This window comes from Equus quagga, chromosome 14, assembly GCF_021613505.1.
Source record: "Equus quagga isolate Etosha38 chromosome 14, UCLA_HA_Equagga_1.0, whole genome shotgun sequence".
In the NCBI taxonomy this organism is placed as follows: Eukaryota; Metazoa; Chordata; class Mammalia; order Perissodactyla; family Equidae; genus Equus; species Equus quagga.
The window spans coordinates 84,288,024-84,305,010 of NC_060280.1; the positions used below are offsets into that span (position 1 = coordinate 84,288,024).

A 16,987-nucleotide genomic window follows, 5' to 3' on the forward strand; every position below is an offset into this window, starting at 1 on the left:
GGGTCTTCTCAGGGTTGGGTCTCAGCTGGCACTTCCAGGCAGACTGGGGCTGCTGCTGCTGCTTTTCCATCAGGTCACTCCCAGGGGCAGCAAAGAACACTGGAAAGTTCCAGAAAAGGAGACAGGGTGTCTTGGCTCTGCTGCCTCCAGCTGTGTGACCTTGGGGCAGTTACTGCCCCCTCTGAGCCTGTCTGTTCACCTGTCAAGTGGGGTAACATTCTACCACGCTGGGCTGCTGGGAGCATTTCTGCGGAATCATTTGCCCATCTGTACGTCTCCGACTTCACCTCCTGGCATTTTCCTTGTCATCCGCTCCAGCCAGATGTTTGTTCCTGCTCCCAGGCCTTTGCCTCTGGAGTTCCTCCACCTTGGTTTTGTGGGGTTGCTTCTCCTCCCAGCTCAGGCCCAGCCCGCATGTCCTCTCCTCAGGTAACAGGCCACAGCATCCTCTCACTTCTCCTGCACAGCCTCTTATACCGCTCTCACGGCCCTCATTAACCCATTTTATCTACTAATTTCATTGTGTCTCCCCTAGCAAAGTCTAGGGACTCGTCTGTTTTCTTCACTTTTACAGCCTAGGCCTTGCATAGAGGAAGTGTAATGTTGGTTGAACTAGGAAGCTCAGAGAGGGGGAGCCACTTTTTCATTGTCACACAGCAGAACTGCAATGAAAACCTCGGGCTCTGAGACTTGGCTTTCTTTTTCCTCTCTCCTCTGTGTCTGGTGGGGATTAGGGCGCAAAATTTAAGGGGATGCCAAAAGCTCAGTCATCAAGATAATTACTCAAAGAAACCAAAATTAATGCAAAAAACGTGATGATCAAAACATCTATTTTTTAACATGTAAAAGATAAGATCCGACCCTGCACTTGCATGACTCGCCTCACCCCGATCCGAGTCCTGGCGGGTCCTGTCTTTATGTAAAAATGCTGGTATTTTGTTCATCGTGGATTTATTTTTTCCTACTAATTCTGATATTTAAAAACATTGCCTTAGAATATTAGTTATCTTGATAGGAGTTTTTGCATCTGTCTCTTTTTTTTCTCCTCTGGGGAAAAAGGCACGCAGGACCGGAAGGGGGGCGGGCTCCCTCCCCGCCGCGGGCGCTGACCTCCGCTTATCGCCGGCGGCGGAGCAGCTAATTAAGTCCCCGCCCCCGGCGACCTTTCCCTGCGCTCCGGCCGTGCCCGCCCCTCCATCCCGGCAACGCGGGTGGGGCAGGGCCCGGACGTCACCGAACCCCGAGCCCCGCACCGCCGCCTACGTCACAGACGAGCCGCGCGGCGTCACCGCATTCCTCCCGCGACGTCAGCGCGCAGAACCCGGGGCCAGCGCACCGGCGCAGCAACCAGGCCAAAGCGAGCGATCTCGCCTGTCTCGCCCTTTATATTTGGAAAGGCGTTCCAAGTACGCAGAAGCGAACTACCACTCCCAGCGGGCCTTGCGTGCTGCGCGTGCGCACGGCCTCCAGCTGGAGAGCGCGGCAATCCTTTGGCGTAGATTGACGTCCCTTTGGTCGAACCAGAAGGCAGGTTGTACAGCCGCAAACCAATCCCGGCCTCACGGACCCCACCCCTTTATCCTGAGCCCGCGGCTTCCTTGAGGGAGTGACAGGCTCCGCAGCCTTTGAGGGCTCAGTTTCCTTTGATGGACATTTATCCCGATGAATCAGAGCGCCAGGAAGTCGAGAGGGAGTTGAAAAGCGTGCCTTGGGGCCAATAGCTTAGCGGCAGGGCCTGGCGCCGTCCAATCACTTCTCCCGGCGCCGCCAATCACCCGGGACCCCGCCCCCGGCCCGTGACGTAAGTAGGGTGGGTAGCAACAGTTGCCCCGGTGAGGGAAACGGAGGCGCCATAGCCACGGTAGTCGTGGCGACCAAGCAACCCGGCAACGCGAGTCAACAACAACAACCGCCCGGCCGACCCCCGCCCCCACCCCCTGGCGCGGCCTGGGGACCCCGGCACGTTCCGTCCCCCTCCCCACATCGCCTCCGAGAGCCGTGGAAAGCCCTTCCGCGGACAGAAGTGCGGAAAAGCCGAGGTAACGCGGGCCGCCCCGGGACGGCGGGGCGGGCCGGGGAGGGCGGTGGGGCGCGGCCGGCGGTGTTGCTGTGATCACAGTCCGGGGGGAAGGGGCGGGCGGTCAAAATGGCGGCGGCGACTGCCGGGGCCGTGGGGGAGGGGGCCGGGGCCCGGCTGGGGCGCCACCACCCGCCCCCGGGCCCTGGGGTCCGGCCCCCGCGAGGGGCGGGCGCTCGCAGGCCGCCGGCGAGTGGAGGTCGGCCGGCCCGGGCGGGGGGCTTTTATATGCCGGGAGGTGCTGAGGGGCGGGCCCTGTGAGGCCGGGCCAATGGGAGCGAGGGAGGGGCGGGGCGGGGCCGCGGCGGGGGCGGGGCCACCCGGGGCCCGGGGCGCAGGTGGGCGGCTGCGGGCTGGGCCTCCCCGGCCGGTCCGGTCCCCGAAGCGGCGGCCGCCCCCCGGACTCAGCGCCCGCCGCATCCGAGGCCTCGGTTTTCCATCCCGCACAGTGGGGAGAAGCACTGCTCTCCCCGCCTCCTGCATGTCGGCGACCCCGGATTGCTTGCAGGCTCCCCCTGAACCCCGGCCCGCGTGCGGTTTCCGAGTGTGGTTTGTAGGTTAGCTCTCAGCCGGTCTTGGTCGCAGCCCTGCCGGCGGCGCCTGATCGGCCTCCTCCGCTCTGAGAGGAGGGGAGGGAGCCAGTTTGGTGGCGCCGTGGGCCCGGAGCGTGGCCTTAGCCCGCAGGACTTGGTTTGCAGAGAGGGAGGAGCGATCTTGAGGGACTGAGTTGGAGGAAGAGAAACTTGCTCGCTTCTGCGCCGGCTGCTCCCTCCCATCGGGCGTTGTCCCGGGCGGCGGGCTTGTTCCTGGAGACAGGACGGTCCCTGACTGTCCCTCCCACCCACATCATCTGCCTCTCGGCGTAAGGGGAGCGAATGGCGCCTGAGGAAGTCGCTCAGATTTGTTAAGCTGCTTCTCTTGGCCAGACACATGTTTTTGTGTCCTGTCCATCAAGTTGGTGTCAACTGGGTCACGTGGCACTGAGGAGGTACCAGCCTCCAGGGCCACGTGGGCAGGAGCAGGACGCCGAGGTCAGAGGGAAGGGGAAGTGCTTAGAGGAGAGTCCAGCGACTGCTTTGCCGGGTGACAAGATCTGCCGCCTCGGGGAAGGATTTTTTTAAACAGCGGGTCCGGCTAAGTCCACTTTGTGCCTTCTCCGTCCTGCCCTGGGAGTTTGGCATCTGCAGCGCCGGGGGCGGGGTGCAACCTGCATTCGTTTCTTTTTAAGTCCATCAATAAACTTCCAGGAGGCCGGCCAGGTGACTCAGCGGTTAAGTTCGCAGGTTCCGCTTTGGCGGCCCGGGTTCGCCTGGTCGGATCCCGGGTGTGGACATGGCACTGCTTATCAAGCCATGCTGTGGCAGGCATCCCACTACAAGATAGAGAAAGATGGGCACGGATGTTAGCTCAGGGCCAGTCTTCCTCAGCAAAAAGAGGAGGATTGGCAGCAGATGTTAGTTCAGGGCTGATCTTCCTCGAAAAAGAAAAAATAATAAAAATAAAAAGAAATTTAAAAAGAAAACTTCCAGGAGAAGGACTGTTTAAGGCTCTCCTGAGGCTTTCCCCCAAGAATTTGAGATAAGGTGGGGGGCGGCGGGTCCTTGCTTCCCCAGGGACTTTCCCTAGGCCAGATGCTCTTGGGGAGGTGGCAGGGTCCCTTGAAAGTCAGAGAAGGTAGAGATTAATTTTCAGTAAGAATCTAGAAATACCAAGTTGCTAGAAAGATCACCACCACCTGTCTGGTGAACTTTGAGCAGAAAGTGATGTCACGGATGATCCATTCTTGTTGACTGCTCCCCCCCATAACTTTTACGTTTGAAGAGCCCAAGCCCAGAGGGGTCATTGATAGGGTGGGGTTGGGGGGGCACTGGCTTGGTTTGCTTGTCCTTGACAAGCATCTGCTTCCTAGCTATGTGCTCTTGGGCAAGTTACTTAACTTCTCTGAACCTCAGTTTCCTGTTGTCTAAACTAGGAGTGGTGATCACTGGTGATGATTGTAATCTCAGGTTACTGTGCTGTGCATCGCATAAAAGAACACAAGCTGAGCATCACATACATAGTAATTGTTCAAACTCTGTTAGCTGCCGCTCTTATGATGATGATTGGTGCTTCCTGTGTAGCCCTCAGAATTACACCACTCATGTTTATGTTTATCATCTTGTATTGGGCGAGAGCCTAGTGGCTTTAAAGGTTGGCTCTCTTGCTGGGCTGCGGGGGCTGATGACAGGGGTCCTCGGAAGCGGGGTACCAGGCCTCCTGTTTCTAGTGGGAAAGTGTCCCTTCTCTTGCTCTGGAGTGGCTTTCCTTTGGCTTTAGGAGAGTAGCTAGAAAAAAAAATCGTCCCTGGACTGGCATCCAGACTCAGGAGGCAGCTGGGGGAGCCAGAGCCATGGGTGTCTTGGAAAAAGTGGGGATCTGGGGAAAGTGTCTCTGGACCTGAGGCCTTCACCCTCCCCTCCTGCCACATGTCCTGGCATCTCGGGCCAGGGACAGCATGGGCCAGGCAGACCTAGGGACATAGCCTGCAGATAGCAGCTGCACAGTGCACAGGCTTCCTGGGCTGGGGCCCGTCCTGGCCTCGGAGGCCTCACCTGCCCCTGCAGAACAGCCCGCTATCGGCAGGAGGCAGTGGCTTTTTCTCCAGGTCTCACCAATCGGCAGATTTCAACTGGCCTCTGACGCTGGCTGGCAGTGTGTCCTGGCCCATGGACACTCATTTGACAGTAAAAGTCCAGCCCCCTCTGTGTGCCCATCAGGGTTCTAGGAGTAGGGATGGCGTGTGGCCAGGCAGGCCAGGTCTCTGCCCCTGGGGAGCTCACCTTTCTGGTCACCGAGGGAAGAAGAACTATGAAAAGAAACAAACAGGGAAATACAGAGCCAGGAAAAAAAACAACAGGAGTTTGTGCTCCACAGTCCTTGACGGGGGTACTTGAGACCCAAGAAGTTGACATTATGAGCTAAGACCTCAGTGATAAGAAGGAGCCGGCAGTGGAGGATGGGGGTGGAGGCGAGGAGAGCCTGCCAGTAGGGGAAGAGCTGGTGCAAAGGTCCTAAGGCAGAAGGGGGCCTGGGGCATTCTAGGAACGAGAGCCTGTGTGGCTGGAACATCCAGAGGGAGAAAGACAGGGACTGGAGGGGCCAGATCCCGCAGGGCCCTGTAGGTCATGGGGAGGGCTCTGGATTTTATTTATTTTCCGTATGAGGAGCCTTGGAGCCTTCTGAATAGAGGGGTGACAAGATAGGATTTGTGTTTTCAAAAGATCTTACAGACTGTAGAGGCAAGAGTGAAGCCAGGAGCCAGTGATGAGCCTGTTGCCTAGGTCCAGGCAGCTTGGACTAGCCCGGTGTTGATGGAGATGCAGAGAAGTGCTCAGCCTTAGGATCTGTTCTGGAGGCCTTATTGACAAGTCTTAAAAGCCAGCTGGAGGGGCCAGCTCCGTGGCTGAGTGGTTAAGTTCGCGAGCTCCGCTGTGGCGGCCCAGGGTTCGGATCCTGGGCACGGACATGGCACCGCTCGTCAGGCCACGTTGAGGCGGGGTCCCACATCCCACAACTAGAAAGACCTGCAACTAAGATATACAACTGTGTACAGGGGCGGTTTGGGGAGATAAAGCAGAAAAAAAAAAAAAAGATTGGCAACAGTTGTTAGCCCAGGTGCCAATCTTTAAAACACACACACACACACACACAAAACCCAGCTGGATATAGAGGATGAGGGAAACTTCCAAAACAGAGGTTGGCACACCACGCTGCCACCTATTTTTGTATGGCTCATGAGCTAAGAATGACTTCTACATTTTTAAATGATTGGGGAAAAAAATCAAAAGAAAGACGTTTTGTGATGTGAACGTGTCATGATGTGTGAAAATTATATGAAATTAAAGTCTCAGTGTCTAGAAATAAAGTTTTATTGGCACACAGCTACGCTCACTTGTTTACCTATCATCCATGGCTGCTTTCACACTGCAGTGGCAGAGTTGGGTAGTGGCACTAGAGACCGTCTGCCACAAAGCCAAAACCACTCACTGACTGGCTGTTTACAGATGTTTGCCAGCCCCTCATCTAAAGAATTGATTCAAACATTCTCCAAAAACAGCTGTTGGCTTTGAAGATAGGTGCAGCCATTGGTGCTTTTCTTGGCAGTTTCATTGCCGAGGAACAGATTTGCTGAGCGATTCCCTCGTTTCCTGTACCCTGCTCTGTAAAGAAAGGGGTCTTATGCTTAGACAGACGAGGATCGTGTCATGCTGTATGCATATATGTGACTTATTCCTCTCTAGGGGACACCCTACAGAACTCTGTTTAACCTGTCATCCACAAATGGGAAAATAAAAAGTTGCCTGTCAAATAATTATGGGAAACCTGGCATCCCATATCGCCCTTCCTGGAGAGTGACAGCGAGAATGCTGAGAAGCCTCCAGTAGAGAAGTCGGGGTGACTGCTCATTGATCTCCCACTTCCCCTTTTTGGGCTCAGCCTTCCAGCCCTCATCATCGCCTTCCCCCCACCCTAGATTGGGAGGGATGAGGCCTGTGGGCTTTGCACCTTTAAAAGGAGACAGCACCAGCGAGTGTGGAGCTTTTAAAGCCCCTTCCTGGTGGGAGGAGCTACAAGAGGCCAGCTTTCCGAGGGCCAAGAAAGCCCAGGCTGGGGTTTCTCAGAGAGTGCCCCCAGGACCACCTGCCTAGTTCAAACAGCAGACTCCAGGGCCATCCCAAAAGACTCTGGGCAGCGGGGGCCAGGCACCTGCATTTAACCAGCTCCCCAAGTGAGGCTGATGAAAAGAATCAGATTCCCCCATCCTTGCCTCCTTCCAAGAGCTCACGGGTCCTGTCTGACTCCTTCGCCGTCCCTCCCCACCTGGCACGGATGTCTGTTGAATGAATAATAACAATAGCAGCTGCCACTTCTTAGTGCTTACTGGGTGCTGGGCTGATCTCGGCGCATCTTGACAACAGCCCTCCGAATCGGTTGCTCTCATCATGCCCAGGTGACAGGTGGGGAAACTGAGGCCCAGAGGAAGGTTAGGAATGTGTTCACGAATTAAGAGACAGGCCAGGGTTCATGTCAAGGTGGGGCTGACACCAGGCAGGCAGGCGCTGATTGGCTGCAGTGACTTGAGCACCGGACCTGGGCCAGAGTTTGGACCCACTAGTGTGAGGCGGCCCCTCTAATGCTGGCAGGGAGTAGTTTGAGGAGGGCAGGCGCTGGAGAAGGGTATTCTCTGTGTGTGCGTGGCAGGCGGCAGATCCCCTGCTGCCTGAGTCCCAGTGGGACCAGCCGCCCTCTGCCTTGTGCCCTGCCCGGTGGGAAAGCCCAGGATGTTCCCAGGACCTGGGCCAGGCCCATGCCACCTGCCACTGCCCTGCTTGCCCTGCTCCCCATAACGACCTGGCCTGGCAGGGAAGGCAGCCCAGCAGCCCGTGGAGCCCGTGGCTCCTCCCGCCCACCTGCCCAGGCTGCCAAGCGCCCAGGGTGCAGACAGCAGCTTGCTTTCCTCTATACCCAGCAGCCCGAAGCCCTGGGCCCTGGGCGGGAGGCATGGTCCTGGGTTCAGCCTTGCTACACGGCCTCCCTGGGCGATGCTGGGAGCCAGGCTGTTTCCCAAGGGCTCACCCTGTGCCCTGCGCTCATCAAGCACGGCCCTTGGAGATGCCAGACTGGAGCCCTCAGCAGCCCTGCCTCGTGGGCCGCTGTCCTCCCATGTCACAGACCACGGCGGGGCCTCCCTCCGAGCAAACAGCCCAGAGGTGGCCAAGTTCCAGTCGTGCATTGGCCCGTCCAGGGCCTGTTCCTCACCTGCCTCGCCCTCTACTGACTGGGACACCTCTTGGATTTGGCCTCAAAGGGCAGAACCCGGACCCCCTGGGAGGGAGGTCCAGGGGGGCGTGAGGAATGTGGGCACCACTGTGCTGTACGGCCTGAGGGCTCCCTCGGGCTGCTGGGGGGCTGCCCGCTCCCCAGTTCTGCTGCTCCAGCCAGGGCCTTGGGCAAGCGCGTGGGGCTCAGGTGCCCCCGTCTGAAGAACGGGGAGGATGCCGTCTGCTGACCGCGAGAAATAGGTGAGCCCTGGGCCTGGCTCCCTGCGCAGGCAGGGGCGGAGAGCACAGATCTGGGGGCAGGAGACCCGGGCTCAAATCCGCCCCCCGCGGGGCGGTGCACGCTCGGGCCATGCGCCCTGCGCCTCGGTTGCTCCTCCGTGCAGTGGGCCCTCCCTGCAGCTGCTGGGCCCCGGCAATCTCAGCAGAGCGCTCCTTGGCCCCTGGGCAAGGAGCGGAAGTTGTTTTTTTCCTCCTTTCTCTTGAAAATTTCTCTCTTAGTCACCACCGACCGCAGGCTGGGCTCTCAAACTCAAACACCTCCAGGGGCAAGCAGGGGCCACGAAGGTGTGGGGGCTGGAGCTTCTCCTCTTCACCGCCCAGCCTTTGCTCCACGGTCCTCGCGCTCCGGGGCTGGAGATGCGGCGCGGGAGCGCGAGGGGCCGGGAAACGATCTGCCCGCCCCCTGTGGGGCGGGGCTTAGCGAGGAGGGGCGGGGCTTAGCGAGAGGGATGGCTTGCCTGGCCCAGCACCAGGGAGAGGGACCAAGACTCTTTAGCAGCCAGAAAATCTTGCTCTGCCAGGTCAGGTGGGCCCCATCCCTGGCTCAGCTGCCGCGGCCGGGTCTGCTCCCGGCCCGGTTGCCCCTGACCCCAGAAGGGCACCCTCGCAGTGATGAGCTCACCACTCCAAGCAAGGGCCCAAAGGCCCCTGTGGCCACACGCTGCTCCGGAGCTTTTTGGACTCAGAACACCTTCCTTGTGTCTGGCACCCGACTGGGAATGGTATTCTGCCAAGAATCCAAGCCCAGATGGCGGGCATGTGGGGAACTGGCACAGGCTGCCTGGGAGACGGCTTTCCCATGACTTGCCTCTCCGGCAATTAGCCAACTAGTCAGGTGCTCGGGACACCCAGGGTTCAGGCTCAGCCCTGCCACTTCCCTGCTGTGTGGCCTGGGGCAAGCTCCTGAACCTCTCTGAGCCTCAGCTCCTCATCTGGCAGACCGAACCCAAACCCGGATGTGATTGTTGCAAAGTTTAAAATGAAATAACGTAACCACTTAGCACAGCGCACAGCCTGCAGGAACTGGCATGAGAACTGTATCATTTGTCTCTGGGCGAGGGACGGAGTTCCCCCTGGCCTAGGGGTCTGCCAGGCACCAGGAGGTGGGATGGAAGACGGCAGGAGCCCTGGGCAGGGGTGAGTGGAGGGGGCGCAGAGCAGCCTCAGCACATGCCCCATGCCCCGCAGCGGTGGGCGGGTTGTATCTGGCCGCCAGCCTCGGCATTTAATTAAGTTAGTGAGGAACCCAAACGTGTCTCGAGGGAGCCAGGAGCTGTCCCTGGTTTCCTCTGCCTGTAGATTAATTCTTGTTTTTCCTTTTCTTTTTTTTTTCCTCTTCCCCTCTCCCCTTCTTCTTCCCAAGGAAGAAAAAAAAAAAAGCCTTATTTATTATCATTTTCCTCACTGTTGGCATGGCAACACAGGCGTACGTTACTGAGCTGCAGGCAGCCCCGCAGCCGTCCCAGCCACCACAGGCCCAGCCCCAGCCACCGCCACCATCAGCAGCACCACAGCCTCCCCAGCCGCCCGCCACCGCTGCCACCCCCCAGCCCCAGTATGTCACCGAGCTGCAGAGCCCCCAGCCCCAGACGCAGCCACCAGGCAGCCAGAAGCAGTATGTGACGGAGCTCCCAGCTGCCCCCACGCCCTCGCAGCCGGCCGGCGCACCCGCCCCAGCCCCGGTGGCCCAGCAGTACATCGTGGTCACCGTCTCTGGTAAGTGGACGTGCGCTCGGAGCCAGGCAGCTCCGTGAACAACTCCAAGAGGAGTTCCGGGGAGCCCAGCATCCTGGATGAGGGGCGCCGTGATGCCCTCTCACCATCACCTGCTGTACCTGTCACCGGGAGGGCAGCTATCAAAGTCTCAGGGTTCCCAGGCAGGACTCGGGGCATCTGTGGGGAAGCAGGGAGGTCTCCGTGCCCCCATTTCCGTCCCACCAGGGCAGCTCTTAGGGCCGTTTCTCTCTGTCCCCACGCGGGCTGTCACTTGCAGCGACTGGGCAGGGGAGTTAAGGTTCACGGCCGCCTGCTGGAGGCAGCGGGGGCGCCCAGCCGCCACTTTCCAGATGTGGCCTTGGCTGCTCTGCCTCAGTTTCCTCATCCATGAAGGGGTCAGAAGGGCTTTGCGGGATCAGGGATGTGTATGAGGTGCTCAGGGAGGCCGGCTGGGAGACCCAGGCATCACCTCCCCGCCATGGGGGTGCAGGACTCAGGGGCTGAGCGCGGCTGTCGCAGGGCGAGTTCGTGAGCATGTGGCCTATTTGTCGCCGCAGCTGCCCCTTGCGGCTGTGGAGGAGATCACCAGGAAGCTTGCATCCTGGCACCCATGTCCTGCCTGGAGCCCCTTCCCCATGCCCAGGGGCCAGGCTGAGCAGAGGGAACCTGAGGCAGAGGGTCAGGACGGCGGGTGCTCCTCCGGGAAAAGTGGGGCTCAGGCTGGGACTGGGCGGTGTCGGCCGTTTCTGATGTGCTCTGTGGAGGGGAGGACGTGGCAGAACCCAGCGTTGAGGCGGCCCTGGGATCACAGGGCATTCTGGGAGGGGGCGGGGAGGGCAGGTCAAGACTGGGTTTAGGACCATAGGACGACAGAATGTCGACATTTGTGGTGATTGACATGGCCCCGTACCAGGGCAGACGCCTCTGGGGCCCTGAGGCAAGGTGCCGTCACATGACGAGAAGCACCCTTCACCCTCCTAGCCAGCCTCCCACCTCCCGGGGTTTGTCTGCACCCATCAGCTCTGCCTTCTCACCGCTCGAAGGGTGTAGCGACCCGCCCCATTCTGGGCCGCCCCCTCCAGCACTTGCTCCTGCCATCCCCGCCTCGTCACTCGGTCCCCCTGTGATCTTTCTCACCAGCTTGTAAAGATGAAACAGCTCCCATTTTAACCAGGCCCCCGGGCCCTGCACCCCCGCAGCTGCCGTCTGTGTCTCATAATGCCTGTAAGTTAGACTCGCTCGAGGACGCAGCCTCCCTCTCTCGCCTCCTCACCTGCACTCTCTCCTCAGCCGCCTGCGCCCTTCCTCCGAGGTGGCCGGTTGGGGTCGCCGAGGCCCCCATCCTGTTCATCTCCCGCTCACCCTCGGTCCTCCTCTCCCGTGGCCTCTGGGCAGCGCCCTCCCCCAGAGAGGCCCTCCTGCCCTGGTCTCCACCCTCCTGGGTCCCCTGGCTGCTTGCTCCTCACCTCCTGCCCTTGTCAGCAGTGACCTCGTCAGGCCTAGGCCTCCTCTCTGCTCCAGTGATGCTCCCTTCTTGGTGGCCTTGTCTCTTGTCTTGGCTTTCGGTGCCACCTTTCTGCTGACAATGCCCACATTGAGGTCTGTGCCCTGGGCCTCGGCCCTGAACCCTGGCCACCTGTGACCCATCCCCTCGGTGGGACAGGCAGCCTCTCAAACCAGTATGGCTAAGTAGAACTCTGGATTTTTCCCTCTTCGAATCCGCCCTCCTTTGAGACCTCCTCGTCCCAGTAGCTATCACTCCCGGCCCGGCTCAGCCTTGATTCCTGTCCTTGAGCCAGCAAGGCCCCTCGGCTCCACCTTCCAAATCCAGCCAGAACCCCCTTCTCTCCCATGGCCCCACCCTTCACAGTCCACCCCCCCAGCAGCCAGGGGGAGCCTTTTGCCAGCCGCCAGTTAGGTCCCTTCATGTCCCAGCTCAACCCAGAGGATTCCGAGGCAGGTGGTCCTGGGGGCGCCGTCTGAGAAACCCTGGCCTGGGCTTTCTCGGCCCTAGGACCCTAGGAGAGCTGGCCCCTTGTGGGCTCCCCCACCACCACCACCAGGAAAGAGCTTTAAAAGCTCTCCACTCCCTGTGAAGGAGCCTCTGCTGACAGATGCGCAGCTCCCGGCTCTGGCCTGCGAGGCCCACCTGCCCCTCGCCCCCTCCTGCAGCTCTGCAAACCGGCCAGGTTCAGCGTGGCCTCGGGGCCTTTGTGCTCCCATGCCCTCTGCCTGGAGCACCCCATCCCAGTCCTTCTGGGGCTCATGCCTCCTGTTCCTCGGGGCTCTGCTCCAGTCCACCCCCTGATGCCCACAGCTCCTCACCCCCGGCTGCTCACTCCCCGTCTCCTTCGTTTGCTTCATTTTCCTTCTTAACACTTGTCACCACCTGCAGTGACGATGATGGTGTCTGTTCCCATTGTCTACGAGGGCAGGGCTCTGTCCACTGGGTTGGGCAGAATGACGGACGAACGCCCACGCATGCTGGCCTGACCCAGCACAGCCCTCACGTGCCTCAGCCCTGGGGTGGCCGAGAGCGGGCGGGAGGCCTCACCTGTCACCACTGCCTCTGGGGCATTGCATTGGCCCTGGATCTCCTGGGTGCTGGCTTTTGCTGCTTTGGGGGTCCAGGGTCCCCAGAGCAAGGGTCCAGAATGGGCACACAGAGCCCCCCAAGGCCCAGCCACCTCCTCTGTCTCCTCAGCTCCTCCAGCTCTTCCCAGTACCTCCCCAGGGGGTCCCGGTGCTTAGAGGTCAAGGCCTCTGTCCCCATCCTGTCCCTGGGCCCCCACTGTGCTGTGGGCACTCCGTGTGCCCGGGCTGTTGATAGCCTGGCCTCCCATCTTCCCTCGGACAGAGGCTTAGCTGTCTTCCACAGTGGTCCAGAGGCTCATTTCCCTGCTCTGCTGGTTCTGGCGGGAGCGAGCCTGTCCCGGGAGGGTCACCAGGCCATGCTTCCTCCACTTGTTTGGAGGAAGAGGAGGTTGGCTTACGCCCTGTGGCTGCCCTTCCTGCTCCGCTGCCCCTCCCCCATCCCCTGGCAGTGATTTCCTGGGCCTTCTCCCTGACCCTCACCCAGGTGGGTGGCCCCTTTCATCCCAGCCTGGCCTTTGGGCCACATGAGCAGGTGGGGAGGGCAGGGGGATGTAACTGACACCAGTGAGGCTGCAAGGTGCCTGGGCTCTTCCAGAGCCCGAAGCAGTCTGAGCTGATGGGCCCAGGGCGTGGCGGGGAGTGCAGGGAGGGCCTGGGCCCAGACCTGGAGCACAGGCCGGCAGCCAGCCCGGAGCCACCCCAAAGGCAGCTCATCCGGGCTGCTCCCCACGGGCCCTGGCCTTAGGTGACTTTGGAGGCAATGGGAAGGAAGCTCAAGTTTCCCAGCTTCAGAACAGTCCTCTGGATCCATAATTCCCCGTCCGCAGAGGCCACCGGACTCTCCCCGAAACTCGAGGCGGCAGGAGGGCACGGGGCCGTGGCAGCCATCCTAGGGAAGGTGAAGGCAGCCTGCCACAGGGGACAGGGCTGGGCTCGCAGAGGGACCGTGTCCGCTTCTCCTCCCTGCTTCCCTCTCACTTGGAGTCCTTGGGAGCACAAGAAGATTTGTGTCTGGGAGAGGGATGTGGAGGGTGTGTGTCAGCATCCCAAGCACAGATGGGGAAACCGAAGTTGGGGCAGACAAGGGGCCCAGAGGCCCCAAAGAGCCCTTGACTGAAACCATCTCTGGGAGCAAAGGGTCAGGAGGGAGAGGGCCAGACTGGCCACCCATCGCCCATGGGGCCAGGGCCCCGGCTCTGCGGCTTCCCTCAGGCTTTGCCCACATGCTCAGGGCATCTGAGGCGTGAGCAGTCTCGACGGGGAAGTGCGGGCCGGGGAGGAAGAGCTGCTCATCAGATAGGAGGGACAGGAAATCAGCTGCCACTTCCTGACTAGAGACTTGAGATGGCGGGGCCACCCTGGCCTCATGCACACGCCCAGAATGGAGTGGCAGATGCAGACGTTCACAGACTGTGTCACACGCAGCCGGGGCAGGTGGCAGGGCCGCCCTGGCCTCATGCACACGCCTGGAATGGAATGGCAGATGCAGACGCTCACAACTGTGTCACACATGCAGCCGGGGCAGGTGCGGGGCCGCCCTGGCCTCATGCACACGCCCGGAATGGAGTTGCAGATGCAGACGCTCACAGACTGTCCCACACATGCAGCCGGGGCAGGTGCGGGGCCGCCCTGGCCACAGGCACACAGGTACACACAGGAAGCCCTCATCTGAAGAGTAGATTCGGGGACCTCACCTGCTTGTCCTCGTACTGTGGCCTCCTGGCCTGGCCAGCGTGGGGTCCCGGCCTTGAGGGCCACCCTGGGGCAGGAGACCGGCAGGGCTGCTTCCAGGGCTTGCCCGGCCTGGCAGACGCCTGATCGCAGCAGGGCCCCAGCCTGTGCCCCACTCAGTGACTACCCTGAGCTGGGCGAAGCCTGCCCCGGGCCTCCTCCAGCAGGCTGTCCGCCGGGCTGGGCCTGGCTCCCTGCGCACAGACCGCAGGCGTGCGGGCCCCACGGGGCTCATTGCTTCCCCGAGGGGCTGACTCAGTGAGGGCCTCCTCCCTCACGCTCAGGGAAGCCTCAGTGGATGTGAGGGAAGATTCCAGCAAAACAGAGGAATGGGTGCCTCCTGGAACTGGCTGCAGAGGCAGCTGGCTGAGCAGGCCTGGGGTTGTCCCAGTGCCTGCCCCCTGGGTGGCCAGTGGGAGGCTCCCCCCAATGCCTCCTCCTGCCAACACATAAACATTTGTGCGCTCTGCCCCACATGGGCCCTGAGGGCCTCACCTCTACCCAGGACAGCCCTCTGCCCTGAGCAGGCCCCTCTCTGTCCCCACACAACTGAGGCCCAGCGTCCCCCTTGGAGGCTGAGTCCCACCCTGGGATGCCCTGAATCTTGTGGTGTCCCCGTAGGGCCTCTACGCACTGTCGTCCTGGACCCACGTGCCTGAGTCTGCACGCCACTGCCCGCGGGGCCTGAGCTCGGGCATGACCCTCCACTCGGGTTCTGTGCACGGTGTGAGGTTCACGTGGGCACAGACGTGGGCTTGTGTCCTGGTCTGCCAGTTCCGCGCTGGGTGACGTTGGGCAAGCCACTTCCTCTCTCCTGGTCTCAGTTGCCTTGTCTGAAAACGGGGGCAACCAGAGTTCTTTCCATCTCCAGCTGCCCAGGAGGACCCGGCACAGGGCCTGGCGCATCAGAAGCACCATAGTTACTGCTGTGACTTCTCACTCGCCGCCCTGCAGTCCTGCCCGGGACCCCGGGGAGCTGGGGCTGGGACCCTGGCTCCTTCTGGCAGCACACTGGAGGAAGGACAGGCGCATGTGGTTCCCCAGTGCCCCCACCCCCACCCCCAGCATCCCTGGAACTGCTGGGAGCAAGCCAGGCTGCCTGGAGCGGGCAGGACGGATGGTGTCCTGACCAGCGTCTTTCGGGGACACTTGCCCTCTGTGCCCTGCTTCCCCCAGCTCCCCTGTTAATCCCCCAGCGAGATGTGCATGAAACTCAACCTGCGCCCGCCGATAGCATCGCTGGGTACCAGCCTCCTTCCTGGCCCCGCAGCGTGGCCCCAGCCCCGAGAAGGCCGCTCAGGCCGCGCCTGCTGGGAGGGGAGTGTTTATTCCAAGAGGGCAGCTGGGAGCTGGGAGCTCGAGCTCTGCATCCACTGGGGGATTAGCTCCCCAAGGTTGTGGGTATAAAGCCGCCCGCGCACCCCGCTGTCCCCGCCAAGGTGGCAAGGAGCGAGGAGTGCCGAGCCGGCTACCCTGACAGCCGGGGCGGGGTGGGGCGGGGGCACCATGTTCTATGACTGCCTCTTCTCGGTTGCCTGTCAGCGTGAGTACCCCCTGCCCAGCGGCAAGGCCCCCTGCTGCTCCTGCCCTGCAAGGACAGGGAGGCTGGACAGTGGAGGGGGACGGGGTGCTTGGTCACAGGCCAGCAAGACCTTCTGGGGCCACTCCCCTGGTCAGCTTGTTTCTAGGAAGCCAGGAGCCATCTCCAGGAAGGTCCTTCCAGGGCTGCTGGGACCCCAGGTGGGGGTCACTCACTCCCTATCCACAAGCCTTGTCTGTTGGGAAAAGGGGTCCATCCCTCTAGGCCTCCACCACATCATGGTCTCAGTCACCTCTTCTGGTCTGACTTTGGGGTGAGGAGGGTAAGGGTGGGGTGGGGCTACTTCTGGATGTTAAGAATTATGGATCGCGGTGGCGCCCACCCCACCCCAGCTGGCAGAAGGCAGTCAGGGCTTCTGGAGAGGCCTGGCCTCGTCAGGGCTCAACCTGGGGCTGCATCACCCCATCCTGCTGGGCTCAGGCTCAGAGTGGGGGCAGGGGCAGCAGGCAGAGCTGACCGGTGACTCTCCTCACAGAAGGCACGATGCGGGCCAGCGAGACAGTGTCAGAGGCCAGCCCCGGCTCCACGGCCAGCCAGACCGGGGTCCCCACGCAGGTGGTTCAGCAGGTGCAGGGCACCCAGCAGGTAGGATGTGCCCTCCCCCAGGGGCAGGTGGAGAGGGCATGTGAGGGGGGCAGTGGGGACTGTGGCCACGGGTACCTCGCCTCCCCTCCCCCAGCCAGGACCATCTGCTCACCTGTTGTCATCAAGATGTTCACTGCTGCCCCTCCCCGCCCCCGCGGAGGCCGGTGGCACTCAGGTCCTTACTCCTTGTCCCTGCAGCGACTGCTGGTCCAGACGAGCGTGTCGGGCAAGCCGGGCCATGTGTCACCCCTCCAGCTCACGAACATCCCTGTGCCCCAGCAGGTAAGGCTGTGGCATCCGGCCCTGGCCCCGGCTGCCTCCCTCAGGGTGCAGACCCACCCTGCTTTGGCTGACCAGCCTCAAGGACACAGGCCCTGTCCAGGGCCCCCCACATTCTAGCTCTGAGTAGCTGCCTCCACTGACTGAAACCGTGTTGGTCGGGGCTCACTGGGGAAGGAGGAGCCACATGAGTCATCTTAGCAGAAAGAACTGTGGCTTGGCAGGGAGGAAGGCGGCTGGTGGGTCCAGCCCGTGTCCCAAAGCCGGTTAGGAGCCAAGCACCCCTAACCAGATGCACGGTGG

The 16,987-nt window shown here is 61.2% G+C and overlaps 1 protein-coding gene across 8 annotated transcripts in view; it reads left to right on the forward strand.

Annotated features, from left to right (window-relative positions):
* The first annotated feature begins 1,726 nt into the window (after positions 1 to 1,726).
* Positions 1,727 to 16,987, forward strand: part of RFX1 (regulatory factor X1) — a 30,017-nt gene continuing 14,756 nt past the window's right edge. Inside the window, exons 1-5 of one of the 8 annotated variants that reach the window (XM_046685435.1) lie at positions 1,727 to 2,039; positions 2,965 to 2,967; positions 9,542 to 9,894; positions 16,296 to 16,405; positions 16,604 to 16,687. In XM_046685435.1, coding sequence (XP_046541391.1) covers positions 9,591 to 9,894; positions 16,296 to 16,405; positions 16,604 to 16,687 — 498 coding nt within the window. In that variant the 5' untranslated portion in view covers positions 1,727 to 2,039; positions 2,965 to 2,967; positions 9,542 to 9,590. Of the gene's footprint in view, positions 2,040 to 2,964; positions 2,968 to 5,018; positions 5,021 to 5,707; positions 8,140 to 9,541; positions 9,895 to 16,295; positions 16,406 to 16,603; positions 16,688 to 16,987 lie in introns of those variants that run through there. The other 7 variants (XM_046685436.1, XM_046685434.1, XM_046685432.1 and 4 more) reach the window with 7 other exon arrangements.